The sequence below is a fragment of the Anopheles aquasalis genome, chromosome 2 (genome assembly GCF_943734665.1).
Source record: "Anopheles aquasalis chromosome 2, idAnoAquaMG_Q_19, whole genome shotgun sequence".
Taxonomy (NCBI): Eukaryota; Metazoa; Arthropoda; class Insecta; order Diptera; family Culicidae; genus Anopheles; species Anopheles aquasalis.
The window spans coordinates 21,892,774-21,917,500 of record NC_064877.1 but is presented as its reverse complement, the minus strand read 5'-3'; the positions used below and the strand labels follow the sequence as shown (position 1 = coordinate 21,917,500).

The 24,727-nt window shown below is 50.0% G+C and overlaps 1 protein-coding gene across 1 annotated transcript in view; it reads left to right on the top strand.

Moving 5' to 3' along the window:
• The window catches only part of LOC126572891 (hemicentin-1), an 87,722-nt gene that overhangs the window by 25,038 nt on the left and 37,957 nt on the right, over nt 1-24,727 (top strand). The window contains exon 2 of the mRNA XM_050232598.1: nt 5,186-5,679. Coding sequence (XP_050088555.1) covers nt 5,628-5,679 — 52 coding nt within the window. The 5' untranslated portion in view covers nt 5,186-5,627. The remainder of the gene's footprint in view (nt 1-5,185; nt 5,680-24,727) is intronic.

Here is a 24,727-nt window from a genome sequence, read left to right as displayed (position 1 = left end):
AAGAAAGAAAGAAAAGCCCGGTAAAAGGAAATCAAGCCGGAGCCGCAGCTATTCAATTTGGCCATTCAACGATAAGAAGTTGAAGGTTGATTGGCATGCTTGAAACAAGTGTATGATTGATTAGTCCGGTCGGTGCTTCGTTGCTTACTTTCTTCCTCGTTTCGATTCGATTCGATGCGATGCTAGCGATGGCTTGGGTCCCTTCTGGTCCGAGCAAAACGGACTTCGGTTGACGACGTTGAGGAAAGTAACCTTAACGTGTATCGCTTGTCAGGCGCGCGGTGCCGGAACGCCGGAATGGTGAGGATGGAATATCTGCTTGGATCAGCGCGGCACCATCCTCGGTCTCATCACGCCTGACCGGACACCGCCACTGACTCACACACCTGAGCCCTTCGGATCCGGATGGCTCTTCGGGACGACGTGCTCAATGGTGGACCTCCTGGACAAATGATGCCCCACCAATGTGGGGTTCCGAAAAAAAGGGAAACGAAGGAAATGGCGCGAGGGCTTAGCGCAAAAAGAAGCTCACCGAAGGGAAAATCGAATTTCCACTCCAGTCCCGTACAACGGAGCTAAATTACATTAGCAAGATGAGACTTGTTTTACAAATCACCAGCCCAAGGGCCACGGATCCATCGTGTACAAAGTAAAGGACGTGCACACGGTGGTTCTTTTTCTTTTTGGAGAGAACGGTACTTTTTAAGGTGGCTCATTTGGAGATATTGACGTAGCTATGGTGTCCACGGCATCCTTTGGTGCTCGCATATTTTCGCAAAAATCACGTTTGCTACCCTCGAATCCTGGTTCGCCGAGAGGACAGCACACAATGACACAAAGTAGGATTCCCGGTAGCGAGTGCGGCTCAGCACGAAATGAATCCGCAATGACAAGATTAACCGTCGTCGCCCAGCGGTGCCCAGCGGCAAACCGGGAGGGACGGGCGGACTACATTCTCGGGCTCCGGCTGAGGATGAGATTATCATCGACATTCGGGTCCGTCCCGGGTCGAGAAGAATGGAGATGAAAGCAATGAAATTACGCGCGAAATGTTGGGGGCTGGCCTGGTCCTGGAAATGATATTTTGCCCGAGTTTTCTCCGTTATTTCGGAAGAAAGGCGTGAAGAGACGGGCCACGGGATCGGATTGGAAAGACGTCTTCCTTTTTTTGTGTGGGCCATTTTTCTCACTCCTTAGCTCATGTGTGGATTTTTGTGAGTTGGAGATCCTTTCGACAGCTGCCACGTGACTCCTTGTGACGTTCGATATGTGTGCTGGTTGTTGGTAATGTTGCTGACAAGGCGACGCCATCGCACCTCATCGTCATCGTGCTGTCGTGGTCGGTTAGTGACGGTTCGTTCATCGTTTGCATCATCATATCGTAATGCTTTTATCACCTGTGCATGTGCCTGTGTGTTTGTACAGGACTCTATTGACAGGTTTATTGGCGCTGGTGCTGGATGGTGGTGGTAGCGAAATCGTTCCGAGAAATCATATTCATGTGCGCTTCGTGCGTTTTTGTCGGATAAGCGATAACTCGCTTTGCTTCCTCGTTATCCGCGGGGGATTTGTTCGTGGAATTTCACATTTCCCACCAGCTTCAGTGCCGTTGTCAGCGCCGTTGAGGAGCAAGGGGTTTGTGGCGACAGAGAACGAATCCATTCGATGCTAAACGATGTGCGTGATTGGAAGCTTATTGGCTACAGGGCCGCCAGCTTTTTATCCCATCTTTTTGCGCCATTTAAATCGTTTGAAATGGTTGCTAGTATGACAGAATTATTCGGTTAGTGGTTGCTGTTTGATGTATGATTTGTGTTTGAAATGTATCTTCATCTAGGTTGCCTCTGGATTGGATTGATATCATTTTTCTGTCTTCTTCTATTGTAATCGGAACTTGTCGTTGGGAATCGGCATGAAGGGAATGGTATAACGAGATCACAGTATTGAGATCGAGATCATAGACTCTTACAGTGTACATGTTTGATACGATATAATCGTTCTTCAATGATGCTTCATATAGAATTGTTATCCTTTTCAGCGACACGATTTCTAACATATTTTCCTGGGCACTAGTCATCACGAAGATACCTTGCATTGTATCCGGAACCCTAGATTGTGGCCAATAACAAATGTTTCCATCTCCTAAAAGCCCTATGAGCACATCATCATGTAGCGACCATAAATGCATTTACGTAATGCTGGCGAAAGCGCCGTCGTGTATTGATGACCGACCAGGATGAAACCACTAATCGCACAGCTAAATAGCACACAAATTGCGACCCCCAGTCCCTGTCCAATGCGTATCCCGGACCTGGACCCCCTCGAGAATCCCCGGGAAAGTGAGCAGTTCCGGGGCTAATTCGAAAATTTATTCGAATCCAAATTTAAGAGCAGCATCACCTCATTCTGTACGTCCACCGCCACGAGCCACGCTTAATCGAATTAGTATTTATTTCACTGTGGCGGTGGTGTACGGCCGCGTGGACTCGCGTGGAGTGTGCGGAAAAATAAATAAAGCCCTCGCTTTCCTCCCTCGCCAGAATTTAATTTCCTCCAGCCATCCAGTGCCAGACCAGCGCACCATCATCCCTGTAGCAGCAGCAGCAACAACTACAGCTTCGATTCGCGACTCTCGAGCGTAAATGAGCGTGGCCGGTGTGCGTGGTGCTGATGGAAAGCCTCGAAGGACTTAGAGAGGAAGGAAGGGTGGCAGAAGCGTGGTAGGTGAGGGTGGCAAAATGGTAATTAAAACCTGACCAGCAAACAAATGCTCGCTAAATGAACGCTCCGACATTGTGTGTCGAGTTTTCGGGAGGTGAAGCTGAGCACCAAACAGCCGTGAATCGGGATGGCGCTTAAACACATCATTTATTTTGATTTTTGCGCCTTTTTCCACGCGCATCTCTCTCTCTTTCTCTCGCTCTCTCTCTTCCTCTCCTGCTCACTATCCATCCACTTTCCCCGGGTTGGTGCTCTTCATTGCGGCTCAATTTAATTAAAAGCCCAAAACGCACTCGCCCATTGGAATCGGTGATTGCCGTCGACCCTACAGGTCGTGCCAGAGATGTTACGCGTGGCCCCTAAAAGGACCTTTCCCTGTTGGCGGAAGATGGCGGACATTACTTTTCCTTGCCCTAATGGTTGGCAATATTTCTGCCGGTAAGCCTTCCGCCTGCCGGTTCCGCCTGAGTGGGTGGCCAGCAAGCAACCTATTCTGCGCGGTCGCTGAACGCAAAGCTTTCCGACCATTCAGGCTATTTATGACGATGACTATTGGTCAGTGTGCGACCGTGGTGTGGGGCTCTGAGGGGGGGGGGGGGGGGGGGGGGCGCGCCTCGACGCGAGAAAACTGCTAAGATATTCTAGCTGGGTTATTTGAGGACCACCATGGGATAATGGGCCCCACCGGAGCACCGGACCGGGGAGCATTACAATAACCGTCTTTACCATCACCGCCACCACCACCACTTGACCGTGACCGGTTTCTCTTCCGTTTGTGGCCGTGTGCCGCATCTTCGTGGATTTGCCGGATATCCTTTCGTGTACAACCTTTCGTCGGAATGGTTTTGGTGATGAAGGCAAAGGCGACAACAGCACCATGATGCGACGGCGACGTCGGTCGCTGGTGGCGTTGGTGTTTGATAATGCGGAATGACCCACGATAAACCGATTAAATGAACCTCAACGATAAGCGCAACCCAGTATGACTAATTATCTTTTTCGGTTTTCCGTTTCGTTTCAGATTTTAATGCGGACCTTCGGCGCACAGACAGACCACCGCATATCCGGTTCGGTACGCGGTCCTTTCCGTTTTGTGGCGTGTTCGCTGCCAGCGAAATTAAAACATTTATCGTTCCAGCTTCAACTGTCTGTGCGTGTTGCGAGCTTCCGGAAATGAAACGCGACACGCGCACAGTGCTGCAAACAAACACTCGGCATTAAACGACAACCGGACTGACTGACTAACTGACTGACGGACGCACGGGTTAGCGTTAAACGTTGTATCAACAAAACAGGTCGGCTAAAGGGCCGACCCCTCGAATGCACCGAGCCGGTACCGAGCCCGAGCGCCAAGGTGGAATCGGAATTGAGTAATTATGTGCCGCTTAATGCTAGAATCAACATCAGCTCCTGCGAACCGAGGTCGACTCGCGGTGCACGCGGTGGACCGAGATAAAGCACGACGGCCCGGGAGGTGTGCAAATGGCGCTTTGGCGCAATTCCCGCCTTCCGGAGCGGGACAATGGAGCGACGAAGCGACGAAGGTGTCGACCATTACGATAATAAATTTGTTTTGCATAAACATGGCCAAACCACCTACGGATCGTGCCGGCCCGTGTGATGATAATCCTGCTGCCAGGCCAGGCCAGGCCAGGCAACCTTTAAAGGGGTGTCCGCCCACGTTGGCTTAGGCTTAGGCCGAGCCCGAGTGTCGACGTAAAAGATGCGGATGTGAAATTAGAACAGGGATCAAAGAAGCTAACCAGCCGTGCACCATGTCGTTGGTGGGTTGTTATTGTTGTGGAGGACAGCACCACCTTCCGCATCGTCTGGGGACTGGGGCGAGGAAAGGACAAGCACCTGACATAGTTTTCCATACCGTCAGATGTGTGCTGTGTACCCACCGGCTTTGGAATGTGAAATGTTTAGTAAAGGAAGTGCCACGTACTTGATGGTGTTTCATTTTGTAGGACAAGGTGTGCTCTAGTGCGCCATTTTATGCGGTAAATGATGGTTTCTTTGCGCGCGCGAACGTTATCCCGATGAAGCAACATAAAGAAATGAGAACGACCTAACAGTTGTGCCAACATTTGTGCTTCGCTCGCACAGACTTACAGACACAAACAGGACCTTAATGTTAAAATATTAACAACGAGCTTGCGGGATTGTTAACAGACTGCGATATGCGACCAGTGGATCCAATGCATCAAAATATGATCATAATGATGGTACTTCCGGACATGAACGAAACATAATTTATGCGGCCACAAGGGCAGGGCATCAAAAGCAACGGAAAACCACCGTCCCACCGGACGCCAGGCCGCGGTGACAGCATTAATTAGCTTTCCCCATCTGCACATCTGCTCACCTCTCTACGGAAACACCTGGGATAATGTTTCGATACCGACCGTTCCGTTGGTCACTTCACTAAATGCTTCTCATCTTTTGTTCCCCTCGTGCGTAGTGCTCCATTGAATGTGTTCCACAGCATAGGATAGTGTAGTGCACGGTCCAGTGTTGCCGTGTTTCCAGTGTTTAAGCTCTCCGGTGCGTTCGTATGTGTTTGAAGTGTGTAAAGTATGTGTGTGTTGGTGGTGCTTCAGCAGCGGAAAAAATCTCTCTCTTAACATCCAGTCGGTAGCTTTAATGGGTAGCGGGTGTTTCTAGGGTGTGCTCTAAGTGATCATCAGGTGGTGCAACGATACACCACTACAGCTACTAGCAGGCAGAGACACGGGGTAGCTGCTGTATCCCTTCTTCGTGACTGCGTGCCTGCACCAGAAGGGAAACCGAAAGCTCAGGCAAATAAGCTCTCCCCAGTGTGTGCATACCGGTGAACGGAATCCCTTCTGAGCCTCCTGACCAGCGACCAGCGTACGGCGGTACGTTGGAAGGCAACCGGTAAAATGGATTATTGGAAATTAATTGTCCTAATTATATCAGCAATCTACGTGAAAGGTAAGCAACCGAAGCCAAGTGACATCGAGTTAATCAAACCCCTTCCGTAGCAACCATAGCAAGAAATTCACCGGCGTTAGTGTCTTGTGGCCTTCTGTTTATAACCAAACAACTCGTCGCTCGATGATGCTCCTCCGAACATGGAATTCACCTTGGGCCAAAGAGCGAGAGAAAGATAATGAGCTTGTCAGGCGGCTGTCATGGTTGCCCTAGTTACACTGTGCACTGTGCTTGGTCGCCAATTGATCCTCTCACTCTGTCAGAAGAACTGTCACTCTTCCGGTGTACGCCATGTTGTGGTGGATGCATTGGATGGTGGTGGGGAGGCCTCCACGATGATAAGGCCCCAGGCCTGCAATTCGATTGCCAGGATTGAGCTCATTCAATTATGCTGTTACAACCCCGTATACCTGGTACCTGCATATCAACCAAGGCTGGCAAAAGATCAGAAGTGGTCGACATCGATCGATTGATGGAATTATTGGGGTGAATTCCTTTCACCCCTCTCTCCTCTCAATTTGCCTTCCTTCTTTTTGTAATCCCTGCACGTCATCGTCGTCGTTGTGTGGGATCGGCGAATCCTGTGCTGGGATTTGTTTCGATAGACCGGAAGTAATGCACCGGAAGCCGGAAGTGTACCGGTAGTATGCAAGAGTGAACGCATCCAATCCTTCGAATGACTTACTCTGATTTTCCTGATTATGGATGACCAGGAAACACTCCCACGAGAAGGATTCGATTCCTGGTAGGAGTGGAGGGCAATATTTATTGGCAGATCGAATAAGATTGAATCTTAAGAAGTAGGAAACGTCGACCGGCCTTTAATGGTTGCCCATGGCGTTGCCGGTGGCATCGTTGCAGTGAGTCACATACCGGAAATAGCAATGTTTGGCCACAGGATTCCCGAGGCTAGTGCACGAATGGTGGTATGCAAATCACAAAACAATTTAATATTCCAACAAACACACCAATGCGGTGCGGTCTGGGTGGAGTGTTTTTGCTAACATCCGGTCGGTATCATCTGGTTGGTTCGTGATAAAATTCAAATTATGACCAATGGAGCGCATTCCATCATATTGTTCTTTAACTCGCTCATTTGAATTCCATTAACAGGAATCAATCCGGAGCCGGATCGAATGTTTAAAATGCCACAATGGAAATGTTCTCGGTGGCCGGTTGCCTGTACTAATATGATTTTTCCGTGTAAATCCTCCTTTCTATTATTTCCATCTAATTGCAAACCATTTTGTGGTGCAAAGGCACAGCATTAGGTATTCACAAAGGATACTAATTCCATGTTCCAAAAATGTGTTCACTTACTTGCGGGCAGACTTTGTAGACGTTCAGTTGGATTCTGGAATCCCTCTTTCTCCTTCTCAACTCCACTACTATTTGGGACATTCACGGTCATAAATATTACACTTAAACTAACTCGACCGTTTCCTTTCACTCGCCCCCGACACGAGGACGCCCCCGAAGGTTGGGCGAAACGGTTTTCCACTTCAGTGTGCACACTGAGCTACAGTGGTGCGCACATGGCGCCTGGCGGCGTCCCCCCCCGATAGCCTTTAGCCGTGTAACGTAGAAACGGATATATATGCCTGGCCACTGCCTGCCTGGGAGGGGGTCCGCTGTCTCGTAGTTTAACGTAGCTTATTTACGATAGGATCAAATCGTTTTCACCATAAGCTGCGCTCCACCGGACGTCCTTTTTTTGCTTTGATGATTATTATCGGTCCTCGAGGACCGAGGTTATATGGTTAAAGCTTCTATCCTAGTGCTTCTAGCGGCTAGCTGGTCATGCGGGACACCGCTCTAGCACCGCTGACATATCATCGACCGCCGGTCGTAACCGCCACCGGTCAATGGTTACACTTTCTCGGTACAAAAGCCCGGCGCTTGCTGGCCCTCCTGCCGCTTAGCGTTAGCGTGGGGAATAAGTTTCCTCCGTATCCGTTCTGGCATACCTCCATACTCCCGGATATTCTATGCTCCCGGGTGGCAGTGACGGCTCGTAAAGATGGACAGCATCATGGCTGCTGACCGACGGCCAGTAATTATTCGCTTGAAATACTATTTTTATGGCTCGCCGAAACACCCGGTGGCTGGTAGGCGCTCGCTGAGGATCAGCAGCAGGATAAAGGGTCCCCAAGGGGTGATCACTTTACGACATACGGCGGTTCTGTAATACCTGCATGTGTTTCTAGGTGTGTCTGTGTTTTGTACTTGTTAAAGGGCACACAAACATACGAAGCGGAAGGATGGTGTCGCCCTTTAGCATGGTAATAAACGATAGATCTACAGAAGAGTTGGCTGCTACTGCTTGATTATCCACTGTCCAGGGCACATCAGGCAGTCCAATGCAATGCTTGATTAGTTGTTGTTGATCGTGCTGCTCACCACAGATGAAACCGAGGTCGATATAAGTTGTTGTTCATTAGCTGGCAGTTATGAGAAAGCGAGAGAGAGAGTTGTGGTATCATAAGCTCATAATCATAACTTGCCCAGAGTGCAGGTAATCAAGCATAAACTGCACATTACCTGGCCTCAATCAAAATGAATGCTCAAGAGCAAGAGACAGAGAGAAAGATCTGCATGAGACAACTTAGCACAACATACACATGCACGTGCGCCCACTGCTGCTTTCTACATATGGCTTCATTCCCAGCTGGTGGTTTTGCTTTTTATGACCGAGTTTAGCTTCATACATCGGTCGGTACAATTTCCTTTCCCATAATTTAGCCTCGCTCAGCACCGCACCGCACCATCACCCGTCTGAAGGTCCCTTAACAGCTTCCGGGTGCTCTTCTCGAGAGGAAATGGAGCAGAAAACCATTGAACGAGCTGTTGAGCTGATTGCTAGGGCTGGTGCCTGGCCGGGTTGGTCAGTTTAAAACTGTTGGAACGCCTCATCTGGGACCATTCAATCCTCCTCCTCCCTTTCGGTGGTCACTCAGTCCGTAATAAAAATAGGACCCCTATTACGAACCAGGCACTGTTTTACGGCACGTGTCCGAAGGCAATCAGTTACGTTGGGCAGTCAGTCAGTCAGATCGAGTATTCTGGGGTAACTGGTAGCACTTGAGGTTAATGGGGAAAGGGAGGAAGACACTTGAACAACATTGTGGTTTCGATCTGCTGCTCCTGTGCTAAACTGACCACAGCAAACACATACACCCAGGAGTGTATTCGAATTCGATAGCGATCGTAACCTCATCCACTCGGCAAAAGACTTCTGTCGATGGTCATGTAACGAGATGAAATTTACGTTTTATTTGATCGAATTGTAGTGACCGCTGGCGTCACATCCGACAACAACAACAAACCGTTTCTAACAACACGCGAAACCTCGACTACTTATCTCAAATTGAACAGTGCCACGACGTAAGGAGTTGCAGGATACAACGCTTCAAAACCTCCGTCACCACTCATCTTGGCCGACACTTGATGGGCGTCCTATCTGCTCCATGTCCTGCACCATCAGCGTGTGTGCATGTATGTCGACAGCTAAACTGTCTGCATCCATCGAGCCGAGATTTATCTCGACATGAGCGTCCATTTTTATCACCTTTTTTTCTGTTGTTGTTTGCTGTTGCTGCTGCTGCTGCTGCTGCTGTGTGTCCATTGCCCGGAAGTAGCCAGCGAAGGAAGCGTGCCGTGTGCTACTATGTTTTTTTTCTCTCGTTTCCAAGTTTTGTTGTACACTACATGGACGAGTAGGTTTTTCTCGCTCGAGCGTTTGCAAGAGACTGGCCCCAGGGTGGTGTGGTGGGATGCTTCCGCCATACCGCGTTCCCTTTTTGCCAGTAGCAGCAGCAGCAGCTATTGTCCGGTGAACATGCTTTACACTGTTGTTTCGCTGAAAGTGTTTGCATCCAGCTCCGGTGAGTTTATGTGCGCGACGCCGGTCAGCATCAGAAGAAGGGCCTCCACCGTGCATATGTTGGAAACGGCGACGGCAAAAAGCGGCAAAACTTCTTCACCGTACTCTAGCCCGTGGTTGGTTTCAGGACGGTTCTGACTTTCCTCGCTTGGACGTCGCTTCAAAAGGAGAAGAAGAAGAAGAAGGAGTTCACCGTAACTGGGTAAGCTTCGAGCATGGCTGTTGTTACCGTACTACTACTATACTTCACTCGACGGCCTCAGATGTGCCTTTGTTGCCGCTCATAAAGTTGTCTGACGCTCGGCCAACAGACCGTCCCATCATCATCGTCATGATCACCTACCCCCTCCCCCTTGGCCTCCCTGGGTAGTCTGCTCGGAGAAGAGTTGTTTATCTTTCAGCTCGACAGGGTCATCGCCAAAGCTTGCGGTGGATGGATGCGGGACGCGTGGAAGGCCTGCTGCTGCTGCTGCTGCTGAAGAGATCCTGCTCCGGAAATTGGCACTAGGTTGGCTGACCAGGGCAAGCCAGGACAGGACAGGAGATAGAGGATTGACTTTATTTACCCGGCCCGTTCCTAGTCAGAGGTCTCCCTTGAAGTACCGTTCCAGATCCATTGCACTTTGAACACGAGATGGCGCCATTTTGTGTACGTGTGAGTGTGTGTGTGCGTGTCGATGGGAGGGAAGAGATTTGTTGCTGTACTGAACTCGAGCATGGATGCGGTTTTGTGGCCGCACACCGAACCGAACGATCCACTACAGCACGTCGCCACTGACGTTATCATTGGTGGGCGCCATTTTACAGGCCGATCGCGGTGCGGTTGTACGTTTGTCCCCTCGTTACAACCGTGCCAAAGGACACGCACCGAAAAAAAGGCGAAACGCCACGAAATACGGAACCTCTCCATCGCCATCGTTCGTTTGTTTTATTTCCGTTGGCACACGAAAGTGCGAGGATGACATCAGGATAGGTGGCTGCTTCGATGACATGACTTGTCAGTGCAACGGAGGGAAGAGGTGCGGTGTTGCTAGGGTACACAACGACGACGAACGTAGCTCGTTAGGCTGCATCAACGATTCATCAACGTGGATGGCCCATGTTCACACACCGTACCCTGCAGGCTCTCGATGTTGATCTTTTGCATTAGCAGCGCTTACAAGTGCTTGCGATGTGTACACACTGCGTGATTGAACAAATGGTGGCAGAAGGTGGAGGTTGGGTGAGGCGAAATATCGGAGCTTACACAATCTGATTCGTCAGAGCAGATGCCAACACCAAGGACCAACGAAAAATGGCGCTCTCTTTTGTTTTGTTTACGATATTTGTCTGTTCTTCCAATATGGTTGCCAGTTTTTTGCCGCAAAATTTGCGATCGTGATGGCATTTTCAATTCAACTGCAAAATACTGGCGCCTCCACCATTTACTTAGCAGTACGGAGCACTTTTACTCAGCGCAAGTAGTTGGCGAATTTGCATAATTCACCCCGTAGCACTGACGTCTATAGAAGTCCTCTGATCACTAAAAACGAGATCGAAACGAGTACCAAGCGATAAGGTAATTGACCGTATTGTTGGTGAAGGGCTCTGTTTAGTTTCAGATTTTAAACACCACTCCCTCCACTAGCACGATGACAGTGCACTCTGTCAGTGCGCCCTAGAGCTGTAACCCATTACCGATGGCAAAGGCACACAAAACTTAAGCTCAGCTCCCTGGGCTTCACTACGCCATAGCCCATCGCAGGCACAGGGCGAAAAGCCGAGAAAGCCGGAGGTGACAAACTGACACATTTCGTTTGAGTTTCGGTGAGTCTTCTGGCTTCCAGGGCCTGGCCGGAGAAAAGGACGAAACATTGTCTTCGACTTTGACTCAACTGTGAACGGGGAAGGTGAACCCGGTAGGACGCTGGAGCGCCGAGAGAATGACAGGCCTTTTCTAAATTCGGATTAACTCGTTAGCATAGCTGAGTACATCAGTACGCGGGAGTACCAAGGGAAGGAAAAAAGGAAACACCCCCAGGAGCCCGGCGGTATTGCTCACGGGCCGTTGAGAGTTTGGCAAACTTTCTGTGGCCGATTGAAATGGCGCGGATGTGCTCGAGAAGAGCGGAGAATAACTTAAAGTCAGTTCGTTGCGTTAGCTCGGCTGCGGTGTGGCAAGTTTTCTAATTATCATACAACCGCCTGGATTTAATCGACTTTCGGGCGGTGCTCCGGTTTGGTGTGGCTTTTCTCAAACCGGATGCTCTACTCTTTCTCTCTCTGCTTCTGCTAGTACGCCACGCAGACAGATACTGGCCTGGTTGGAGTGTTTTGAAATTGTATCCCAAGGTGGCAAGGTGTTCGCGTCGCGTATTTCGTGCGTTAATATTTGCACTTTCAAGGAATGATCCCAGTTGCCACAGACCCTTGTTTTTAGACGACTAGAAGCCTGGATTGAAGAAGGTTTCAAGGATTCTGTTCGCGATTCCATTCGTGCGAGCGAACACTCACACTTGCGCCCGATTTCGGGCGCCAGTCTCCAGTGCGCTCCAGGCTGGTGTGTCTCTCGAAATGCTTCAACACCGATATGCATCAGAAGTTTTCTGGCCCAGCTCGGGTGGTCCAAAACTCGAAACCAACCGCTGCTTCTGCTGCTACCTCGTGACACGCGCTCACATCTTAACGTGGGTAACACCAGGACCAAGTTTCGGTATCTCCCAAGTGTGAACATGACCGAAGTGAAGTTCGTTACCCACTTAGCCACTCCACCCCCCAACACCCTTGAACCACAACGGTGCTAGCGATCGCGGTACCGCCGCTACGTGCTTAACTCCTTTCGACAGCTTAATGCCACACACGTGATGGGCGAGAAAGAAATCATCTTTTGAATTCCGATTCCATCGAGCATCACGACGAGGGAGAGAGGAGCGGCTCCGTCGAGGGGAAGGTTCGAACGAGCGGCATGAGCGATGGTAGAGTTTTGAAAAGTTAGTGATAATAATCATTTTGATTTCACAGCAACACATTCCTCGATCAGAGCCTAGGTGGTCGGGGGATGATGGCAAATAAGTTTGGACAGTTAACCGTTTCCCCGAAGCCCGGACAGTTACGTGAGATAACGTGCGGGAGAACGTGCAGAAAATTTGAGGCAAGCTTTTCACTCTCCCGATTTCTCGAGTATTAGGGAAGCAGTAAATATTGGTGTTGAACTCGTTTTCTTTGGGATTTATTGGTGGAGTTGAGGTATGCTTCGAGCGAAGCGATATTATCGATGAGGTTTGTGAGAAAGTGACAGAACTTCAATCAATGAAAAGTCATAAAGCAACTTCATCCAGCAGGGAATTGGCTGAGTAGATCGCGGAGCAAATCGCTACGTATAACTTCTTGGATGAGTTGGTTTAAGACCCGGAATGATTTCGTTCCTTTTGAAACTATTTTGCTATGCAACCACTGCAGGTTTACTAGAGCACCTTCAACATTTGCTAGCTTCCAAAGCAGAATTGCAAGCTTGATGTTTGCTAACGAAAAAAAACCAAAGACCAAGAAATTCCTTATCAATAGAGCACGACTAAACTGAGTAGCAGTCTACTAACGTAGCAATAATTCTGAAATGTCTACATTCCTCGAACACATTTTAATCCGATGATACACATGCAATATTGGAAATAGTAAATGCTTTTAGCTTATTTACTTAATGAATAACTTTTCAATACTCATTCCCCTTATTATTTCTTCAATTTTATTGGCTCCGAGTTAAGTTTTTTAAAAATATTTACAACGTGCAATTAATTACTCGCAGCTGCATGTTGGCTAAATGGCCAGCCCGTCAAACAAGTCAATTTGTAGCGCACCAATTAAAAGCTACACAAAACAACATCCCCAATTTTATCATAAATGCCCCCGCTGCTCCCTGTCTTTCTTTCTTCACTCCCATTAAACCCATTCTTCGGGTGCCGGTCCAACGCAACTTTTAACTTTGGGTCAACATTGAACGATAATTTGTACAGTTTTTCTTCCCTGCCACTTCTGCTGCTGCTGCTGTTGCTGCTGCTGCAGTCGGTTTTGTGTCAGCTCACGTGCATCTAACTGCCGCAGGCGGTCGTTACAATGTGCCGAGCTTGCGCCCCAAGACCCCCCGGGACCGTAATCACTATCCGCTGTGGCCTTGCTGACAAAACGCCATCAGGTCGTAAGTCGCTTGCTGGCACGCTACCTCACACGAATGGCGTGCATCCAACGACAGAACGACGGTACAATTTCAGAAACCAAAGGAGTTCTGGTTCAGGTGCGCTGCAAGGGCCTTTGGTAGCACCCCCTTCATTTGCATAAACAAGACGATCCGGGAAAGGGGAGAGTGCTGGTTTCGTGCCTGCTGATAATCGGACGGGCGGGTGGGCCATCCGACGTCCAAGTGAAGGCCCCGGGACCGGGATCCGGATCAAAACCATCACCGGAACCCACACATGCCGGAAGGGCGGACCGGTGCATTTGTGCATGTACTCGCCTCGCCTCGTCCTCGTCAGCTCGTTGCATATGCCCAGTCGAGTGCTGGTGCTGTGGTGCGCAATATCCGGTTCCCGGTTGTAACTGAAACCACCCCTTGCTCCTCTTGAGCTAAGGGGTCGCGTCAGCTCCTCAGAGCTGTCGAAACATTCAGCATAGTCGAAGCGCTAACTGGAGCCACTTCCGGTGCAGTTAAGCGCACCTTCGACCCAGAAACATTGTCCCCGTACACCCCCTATTCCGCCTCCCCCTTACGCTTCACCCTATTAGCTGCTCCCTTGTTCCAGAACCGCTCACCTCCTGCACGTAGTACGAAGGCAAAGTTGATGGAAAGTAATTTACGGCCAACCGAAAAACTTTGGCCATCCCTTCATGGTGGTGGAGGAGGAGAATGGCTAAAGCTTACCACCCCCCAAAACCCTCCTCCCCTTTCAGGCGTCACAGGAAAAGAGGAGTGTAGGTGAAAAACTGTAAGAAGTTCCTCGCGGGTGCTTCACCATTGTTCTTAGCCAGGGCCGAGAGCTGCAGCGAGTTGCAACGAGTTTTTCGAAATTTCTCGCTCCACTCTCAGGTTTCTTCCTTTCCCGCGAAAACATACGGAGACGGGGCCCATTCTAATATGGTTCGCGGTCAGGCATCGCTTGACTTAAGCCATCGAAAATCTTGCACGAAATTTGCAACCCTCTCCCTTGAGTTTCATCAGCAGATGGTGGTGGTGGTGCTGCTGCTGCTGACTCGGTGTGCGTCCATGGAACGGGAAGTTGATTGCCAGTTCATTAGGCTTGATTAATGGCGGCACGGGATGTATAGCACGGGCACTATAGAGAGTACGGCCACCGTATTGGTTCCGCGGGCACATTCCGTTTTTATTGCAACTGCGACCGCGGGAGTAACAGTTGCTGGAGCTATTTAATGTGTAATTTAGACGCTGTAACTCTCGGGAATTCATTTCGGTTAATCGCTTGGAGAGCAGAAGAACCATTTGCGCATCCCGTTTCATGAAAATTCTCGCTCGGAGGTCCCTATAGTTGACCAGAGAGTCCTGTACGCAGCTCAACTTATCCACTTAGTATCCACTTTGACAGGGTAAAGGGTACGCTTCCGTTCTCGAACTCCTTGCTCGAATGGAGGCAACTCCTGGATCCTGGGAGTAGCACACGGCTGCCGGAAGTCGGCCCCGGTGTTGTACGACCTCGGGGAACCAACTAGCGTCAGCACACGGCAGGAGCTAAACACACGTTGTAGTAGCTTGTTGTGCGGGACTTAATTAGAATATTGAATTCAATAAGCAGCTGTGGGCCTCCCGGCATGGGCCTGCTTCCTCCTTTCAACACACGAGAACTCCATTCAGGAGGTCGGAGGAGGCGCATACACTTCGGTTAGCACACGTCTTAGCATCGCACGATCACGCAAGACAGATTGCTGACGCGTGCTACAGCTGGAAGCTAGGGGCAGGAAGGGCCGGGCAAGGGTTTAAAACAAATAACAGGTTTCGCCGACGCCGAAAGGCTCCTCAACCGTTTCCATCAGCAGCGACGACGACGTTGAGGTGCAGGTTTCCGACCGATTATGATTAGTTGTTCGTGATTATGTTGATAGCGATGACGATGATGATGACGATGATGATGATGGTGTAGTATGGCGTGGAGCGAAGGTTAAAAATTATGTTGTAATAAACGGAACAAGCCACTTGTTACCGGACCATCGTGCGCATTGGGTTGTCTAGGCAATTAAGGCGATGATTAGGCTCCGGGATCGGTTGCACATCAGATAACTCGAGGGGAAGTCCGACGGTTGGTGAGTAGTTTGTTGCCGGAAGGCTACTCGCACGATGCAGGACCAAGGATTTCACGGAATGCTACAGCGTTTGATTGCGAAGCGACCAATTTGCCGTGTATCTACTTACATCGATTACATTTTCCTGGAAGTTGTGGATGATGTAATTGCGACATGCGGTAGAACATGACAAGGTCAGTGTTCACCAAAGAGCAACAGTCTACGCAACGGGACTGTATATTGGTAGCGAAGGGAATTGTAAAAACAAACAAACTCAACCAGCGCCCAAGGATCATCGCTAGACGACATGAAAGGCGAAGGAACGAATTGATTACATTCGGTCGTAATTACGAGAGGAATCATTGGTTAGGATTGGGATCATAAATTATAGCCAAGCATATTTTCTATATTAAACGCACACACGAATACAGACACAGCAATGGTGACCGGGGGGATGCCCAGAAATGGAGACAAATGTTTCGCTCACCATACGCCATCTGCCAAACCACATTCCAATAGCGGATGCGGTGGAGAAAACGGAAAGGCAGCATAAATAAGCCAATAACGTTGCTTCTGCTGCTGCCAGCCAGCCAGCCAGCCAGCCAGCTAGCATCGATTGAACCCCTGGGGCTGCCTGAGCGATTCGGACAAAAACCAGATCCCAGAACCGCAACCACCGAGAGAGAGAGAGCACACCCGCAGTCCGGGGCAATCACATAGATAATCAGCCACCCGTGGCAGTGCGAATAGAGCAAATGATTTAATAATGTATTTATTCATAAAATCATTCGCAGCTCCCTCTCTGGACCCTTTCCTTCCCGGCCTTCCCGGTGCAACCTTTCCCTGGTTCTCTCTTTCTCCTTCTGCACTGAGGCACGTCACGAAGCGACGAAGCGACCGAAACTGAAAGACGAAACGAATCAACATCGTCGCGGTTGAGCTAGTGCCAGGGCCGGCGGTGCTGGAGCTGAAGTGAAACAAACGAGCCATAGGAAGACCCGTCCGTTCGTCCCGGTTGCTTCGGATCTGTTCTGTGTAGCGACCGGAAGCAGCATCTTCGTCGCCGTCGTCGTCACCATGGTCCAAAGATTGAGTTTTCTCCCCCCCCCCCCCCTCCCTTAAAAAACCTCGGCACACCGCAGATAGGCTTGGGCTAGGGTTGGCCTTGCGTGCGCCAAAGCGTGGCAGAAGAAAACAGATTCCATCCGGGAGGCCTTTCGGTGTAGAGAAAGTTCTTCGAAGGAGGGAAGACGGGGCTCGCCATGCCTACAGCATCCTTCAGATTTGTGATGCCGGTGCACTTTTTGCCATCGGTCAGGGCCCGTGGTCTACTTCTTCAGTTGCTCTCTCTCTCTCTCTCTGTCGCTGTCTCTGGCATCTTATGCTCGATGCCAGGAATTCCTTTCCTTCCTGCTGCGAGAGGTATGGCGCAATGGCGAAGGCGTACGGATCAAGTCAAAGGACACGGCGATAAAGATAATGCCCTCAATCATTCGCTGGCTGCCTTCAAGGCGGTGCTGCCGGCTTTTCCGGCGGAAAATTGTGGCTGAAGACATTTTATCATACTTCGTCAGCCTCGATTCGCGGCAAGGGAGGGGTAGGGAATGTCTTTTTCCCAGAAGAGCGCTCCAGGCTCAGATGGAATGAGATGGATTGTTGTTGGTTGGGCAGGGCATGTTCCCCCCCAGAGGAAGGACAGCAGGAAATAAATCCCAAACGCGACGGGATAGGATACTTACCTTGCAATTACCGGAACCGGAACACGATCACGGTAGACACACCTTTCGTAGCAAAGGACCGCTGGTGGCGCTGGTGTGGTGTGCTGCCGAGAAAATTCTCTTCCCGAGACGGTCTTGACCCTTCTTCTGGATGGTGCCGAGTGTCGTGCCGGATATATCACCGTAAGCCTGCAATCGGTGCCAGGGGGCTTATGATGATTGCCAGCAAGCAAATGCCAATCACCTCTGATCGCATCTGTCACCACAGACAAACACTATCTCGCCGGCGTCAGGTGCTATTTGTGTGAGAATGGATTTGATTGACCGCGGTTTGGGTCTGTGGTCTGGCCCTCAAACGGTGGTGGTTTTCGGTTTCGGTGTCAGGCTCTAATTGGTTTGTAAGTGTTAAGTAAGCGTCGGAGATTGGTTTGGTCAAGATGGCCGACAAGGGCAGGGCTGCTGGCTTCCTCCCACCCAGAAAAAGGGTGTTAATGAGACGCACCTCCCCCCAAACGCAGCGCGGTTGCATTGCATGAGTTACCTCGTGCCTCAGACTCATAAAATCATTTAACACCCCGGCAGGCTGGACAAGGGAAGCTGATTCATCGTAATCGTGCTGCATGTTGCTTGAAACCACGGCCACGGCCTTTTGAGCAGGGTTTCATGCATTTTCACAAACAACAGTCAAAGCGTTTGGCCAGTGCGCAAACAGTGTTGCTGACCCATTTGCAGCCAGCGGTGTGTAGGGAGAGCCGTTCCGTAGCGAACGATGGCGGCAAAATGGAAGATGGAGCGTTACGTGGTGTGGCCTCTTCGCTCTCCTCTACTTCAGAGCTCGACCGAGCACCGATCATAAAAATTCAATTAGCCAACTCATTTGAATAAGCGATCCGGCCGCTATGCCTTCATGGTCGGCGATGGTGGCCCGTACCGTAAGAGATTCAATTCAGGTTCGCTCCATTCATTCCCATCAGCTGTGACGGGGTGTGCCAGTGGCCAACGTTTGGCACGTCTCTCCGGTGTTGTCGAGAGGCCGACGGGCCGACTCTGTGTGCGCTGTGTGCGCTGGTTAGCTAACCGAAGACACCGTGAAGGAGGACGATGGTGCGCTGGTGTGTTCTAGGAAACGGCCACCACGGCACGGGACAAGTACACCGAGAAAAGGGGGTCGTCGGTGAGGGTGGATTCCGGTTGTGTGTCGCTTACGAGCGATTGTTTTCGCGCACAATCGATCCGCTTTTCCGTGACGGCACGTGACGCTCTCGGTGCGATTCATCGGCCGTGTGGTACGGTGCTGGGCAAAATAATGATGCTACTTGGATGAAAAAGAAAAAAATCATTTCTACCAGAAAAGAATTCTCGACGCAGCATACTGTGCTCTGCTTTAATGTTCCCCTGCAAAGAACCCAACAAGTTGATTGCTTGGATTCGGCTCCATTGTGAACTAGACACATCTCACCGTGCGTGCGCCAGACTGATTCATGCGAGCAGCCGATGTCTCAGCACGCACCATCGGCGGAAGTTACCGCGTACCATCGCGCACGAAGCAGCAGAAAAATACTTTCCCAATCAGTCGACCCCCGGGGGGGAATACCGTACCGGTCCCGAGCAAAAAAATGAATATTTAATTACGCCAGCGCACAACACAACCCACGGCAGCGAGCCAAGCCAAGAAGTTTGCGCCGGTCGAACCGACCGGTCGCAGAGTCCGTGCACTGAATGGAAATGGTAAGATTATCAAAGTCACATTCAGTTTGCCTGGTGTTGCTCCCTCCAGGGGCCGGTGGGACCCCTTCGTCGATCCGGAACCGTCGATTACTTTGACAAATTCTTCCACCAGCACTAAAGCGAATGGGCGAACCAAGGAGCCAGCCCAGTGGATGGGGATTATTATTTGAAAATCGTTAAGCGACTTCAAAGCAGCGAGCGGGCGAGCGGACGATCGCAAACGAGGACACTTTTCAATTTGCCTTTCATCAAACCCCCCCGTCGGGTGATGAAATGGAGCGATGGGTGCATGGGTGGTGCATAGGATTTTTTACGACTTTTTTCGCCTTTTTTCTCTCTTTCTCTCTCTTTTGTGGAATGGTTTCGGAATTGATTGGAATTTGATTTAACCGGCAAACTGGTGGTGTGGGGTGAGCCATCTTCCTTCGCTTTTCATTATTAACTACTATTTCATTGTTTGCCGCTCTATCCAACGAGATCCAGTATCTACGACGTTCCAATGCCGAAGACGGACTCAAGGCGACCGAGAACCTATAGGAACGCTTTTGACCATTGTGTTCCAGCGGCAGCAACTTGAAACCATCTTTTTATACGTCATTGTTCTTCGGAGAGGGGCTCGGTATTGAGGACAGGACCGCGACCGTGAAGGAATTTGGCTATTGTGCCACCGCCACATGGCCGCAAATCCATCGTTGTTCCAGTTCTTTTATTTTGTTTGTTAAATACAAGCCCTGGAGGATAGAGAGAGGTTTGTTTCGGGGTCGGAACATTAAAAGCACATTAGATGTTGTGTGTCTGTTAATGCGTGACTCACTGTCACTGACGGTGCTGGTGAGCGATGAAGTTTGGCGCGGAAGAGTAATTGGAGTTGAAATTGTTCCTCAATCCTGCACGATATCCAGTGGAAAGCAACATGGTTTAGCAACCAAAATTTATCATCCCAAATTATAAATCAATTGCAAATGGCCACGTATAAAGGAAAGTAAACAGATAAAACAATCCCAGTAATGGTTGGACGGGACACGAAGCGAAACACCACTGATCTGGCGCCAACAATCATGTTGCATCGAGCAAGAAGGAACAGCGAAGACGTGTTACTCATGCTGAGTAACATCATGGATTGGGTTCGATTACTTCGAACAGTGTACGCATGTTTGCTAACATACATTCGTTATCGCTGGTACTGGACCGGTCGGTCGGATGGCGCTGCGAGCTGTTGCTTGTGGCAACGCTCGATGGAAGGAGAGGAAGCCCTAGGCTACTCGAAGGATACGCGGCTTCCATGAGGTACCAACTGACGCATATTTCTACGAATTCCGCTGACTTGGCCACTGACAGCGCACTGCCGGTCGGTCGGTTGGTCGGTGCGTACGTTCATGACCATAGAGCATAGAGAGTGGGTGTACGGGCGCCGGTGGGCACCGTTTTATGCTGACCATTCGCAAATCTTGTTCGTTGCCTCGCAACTGACCATCTCGCTAGCCATCGACTACTCGAATCGATGGCGAGGCGGCTCGGTGTTGAAGCGAATGCGCTTGTTACGCAAACACTGGTCAAAGCAACCTCCGTCTCTCTCTCTCTCTCTCTTTCTCTCTCTATGTGTAAGTGTGATCCAGAGAGAGCGTAGGAGTTCCAAGTGAGCTGGAATGTATGATGATAAGAAATAAAACTTTATGAGCTATGAAAGTTGTGATAAGAGCTTTCGGACGGACGCTCCGTTCGCTCGCTCGCTCGCTCTCGCCTCGATGGCTCCATCCGTCCCTTCCGTCGCCATCTTGATCCTTCCCCTTCAATCGGCTCCTAGTTTCGCATGCTTTCTTGAGAAGTGTTGGCCGTACGCTCATCGATACACAACAGCCTGGCCAGCGCCCCCTGGCACACCCTACACGCCACGCCAGTGTTTCCCTGGCAAACTTCGAGCACCGCTGGGTGGGAGCAGCCACATACGACAACCCTACGGAATGATCCCAACAGCCGTATCCATTTATGTGGCCATTTGGTCATTCTCGGTGACGGCGACCACCACCACCGGCACCATTCCACCATTGGACGCCGGTTGGTTTGGGAGGTTTTGAAATGCGAACGAAACCATTCGAAGCGCAACGCTCGTTGAGGCGAATATGGCGTCGTTCAGCAGATTCGCCCATTTTACGAGCCTTCACTAGCCAACCAGCTAGCCAGCCGGCCAGCCGCTAAGCCTCTACTAGCCTCTAGCCAGTGGCCGATCAGCGTGAAAATCATGTGTATGAGTGTGAGTGCATGGTGGAAGTGAAAGCTGGTACGCGCAATGGAAATCAGTTTGTTTCTGGTCCATTTTCCTCATCACCATCATCGTCATCATGATGATTCGGCTGACTGACCGGCCCGGGGGTATCGCGCGCGCATTTCACGTGCACTTGTTGTAATGCGTGTTGCCGCTGCTGCTGCCTCTGGTGCTCCTGTGGGTTACGATTTGGAACTTTAATTTGATTTTTGTAAATTACGTTCGATTGCTAGCAGAGTTTGAATTAGATTTTGCTGAAAATTGATATCGATCAACCTGCATAAACGAGGGATTAACATGAGAATGCAAATCATCTGTACCCGCCGAATGGCGTGTTATGTCACTATGCTGACTGACGTTAACAGCTAATTGGCAGCGTTCGTCACGCCAGCAATCATCATTTTTCATCGCACTGTTCCTACAGCATGCAAACCACAAGAATGCTGTCAATGGCACCATTCGTTGACCGATAGCACCGCCACAGTATGGCGTCAACTGCAACTGTGCACGCCAAAGAATTCACGACGACGTTACCCCTTTGAGTACGGAACTATGGTAGCGAAGTTTGTCACGGCAAAGCTCCATAAACACCGAAGGTGTGCACATTCTTAGCGTGCTCAAGCAAGCGGATCGGAGCATTCTTTTTTGCTGTTGCTGTCGCTGTTTGCAGCTAAGAAACAATCCGCAAGAACTCGCTGGCTTTGTCGGCAGGAATGCTCGCCACCACAAACACCCACACTAAGGTGAGATGCAATTAATTAAACTATTTCTATGCGTTTTGCCATCTTTGCGGTGTAATGGAAGGCGTTTGCGGTGAGTCGCGCACCGGTTGCTTTGTGGAGCATCAGCATCTTGGATCCGCTGATACGGAAGTGGCCACGTAATGAAGTCTCACACCGTATCATCCACTCGGCAACGGCCACATGGAGCGTTGGGAATGGAAATTCATGACGTGCGAGGCGTGCAGAGTGAGCGAACGACATGCAGCCAGACTAGGTGTACCAGTTGGAGATGTCTTCTCCGAGTGCTTTGCATGCACTTCAAAGCTATGCACCAAATGAAAGACCAAGCAAGCGTCATTGTTGCTCTAAAATGGCGAAACAACACCCCACGGGGGATTCTCTTATTCCGCACACGAACATGTGCGTGTTTGTGTGTCATTTTCGGTGGCACTCGCCGTGGCACTGGTTCCGTTTACTCCGTTATTCAGCGTTTGCAGTTGCTCTATGTCTCCAGCGACCACTCGCTGACTCACTGATGTGAACAATGTCCAAAATGGAGTGAGAAATGCTTCTTTTAAACGGAAATTATGAGTCATGGCGCAAAGGCCGGGGCGAAGTATGGAATTGAAAGCCATTTTTCATGCGTTTCCGTCACGCATTTGCACCTTTTGGGGCGCCGCCGACGTCCGACGCATTAAGCTCCGGCGAATGCTGGCAGTTGCCTACTGCCGAATGAACTACTGCCACTCATTTATAATTGATAAACATCATTCGCGCATCGATCAAAGCCGAAAAGCCACTCGCATATTGTACTCCGTTTGGTGGTGTGGTGGCTTCATAACTGATCCAAGGGAGAGCCACCAACTGATGATGATGACGATTGAGCTCAAAGGGAAAAGTAAATAGGGCAACCAGGCTAATGAACAGGAAGTGGTGGAGTTGTAAGCGATGGAATGAAAATTGAAGGCGGAACAAAGTGCATGCTGGATGTGACCCGGCATGCCCGGAACCGGAACCATCAACCGGCCGCGAGCACCGGTCGGTGTAATTAATGTGTGCAGTGATAGAATATTTATTTCTCTGCCCGCGGGCACCATCAATGGTCGTATGTCGTTGATCGATGCAAAATTCTAAGCCTCCTCGGATTGAACCGAGGCCGTATCTAGCCAGTAACCTGAATCTTGATGTGCTAACTGGCCACTGTCCTGGGAGCATAAAATCTTCATTTGATTTGCTAGCCACGGTGATTTAGCGAACCATCGCGGAAAGCAATGTTTTGATGCTGACACGAGCGTGGTAATGCCATTGCCGTAGCTGTATCGAAGCGAAACAAATCGATATCTGGGACCGATGGTTGACAGTCGCATGACATTCGCTCCGGCCAGAGGCGCAGCCGGCGATCACGCGCTCTCTTTCTCTCTCTCTCTCTATGGTAGCTTTCGGATCAAGGAATGTACATCTGTCGATTGGAAAACAATAAAAAGGTAAAAAATACTCTCCTACCACAGACCGGTGGCCATATAGATCATTGAGCTACGCCTCAGCAGCTGCGGTAACGTTCGGGGAGCGATCGTGACAGGACAGCTCACTGAACCATGACTACCGCAGTAGGAGGAAAGCGAGGAAGCTATCCCGTTAGGTTCGTTGCGGCCAATGAATAAATCACCGACTACCGAGCTCCAGCTTGACGTTGCTCCCCTGGAGAAGCGACCTGGGAGTGGGAGTTGCGCAGATTCTAAACAAAAATTATAGAGCATCGGCAAAAAGGGATAAATGATTTCGATTCCAACATAAAACCCCTGGACCTCGCGCGATGACAGCATCGTAATGGTTGTGATGGACGTCCCATGAATGTCCCCGTCATTGGTGCCTAATGTTCCGATGATTGTTGCGGTTCGCTGCCCATCTCGCGATGCACGCGACTAGAGACGCTTGAAGATGTTCCAGATCCCAACGATTTCGCCCCATATTAGGGGCAGGAGGGTGGAGTTCGTATCGCTTCACGCATCGCCAATCTCTCTCTCTCTCTCGTGTCTCGTGTCTCGTGTCTTCCGATTTCCGTTGTCGCCACGGATATTGGAACATCGGAAACGCACTGAAGAGTGAAAAACATTGGGATCACCCAAAAAAAATGGAAAATGGAAATTTTTCAACTCCCTCGAAACGGTTCCCGCTGGAAGACGCCGCAAGCAAACCGAAACAAATCTCCGGGAAACAATCCAATTATCATCCGACAACACATATACACGCTCCCGCGAACAATTGCTTTGTCTCATACTCTTGTCATCGTGTCCATGTTGGGGAGTTTTTTTTTTCTTGGGATTGTTTCTACCAAAAACGGGCAATGAAAACGATTGAAATTGAAATGGCACTCCAAACTGGGAACTGGTGTTTGGTTTTGCTCCCTCTCCGATTCATACTTGACGCTTGAATGCTCACTCGAACGCAGTCTTAGTTCGGAATGACCGTATGT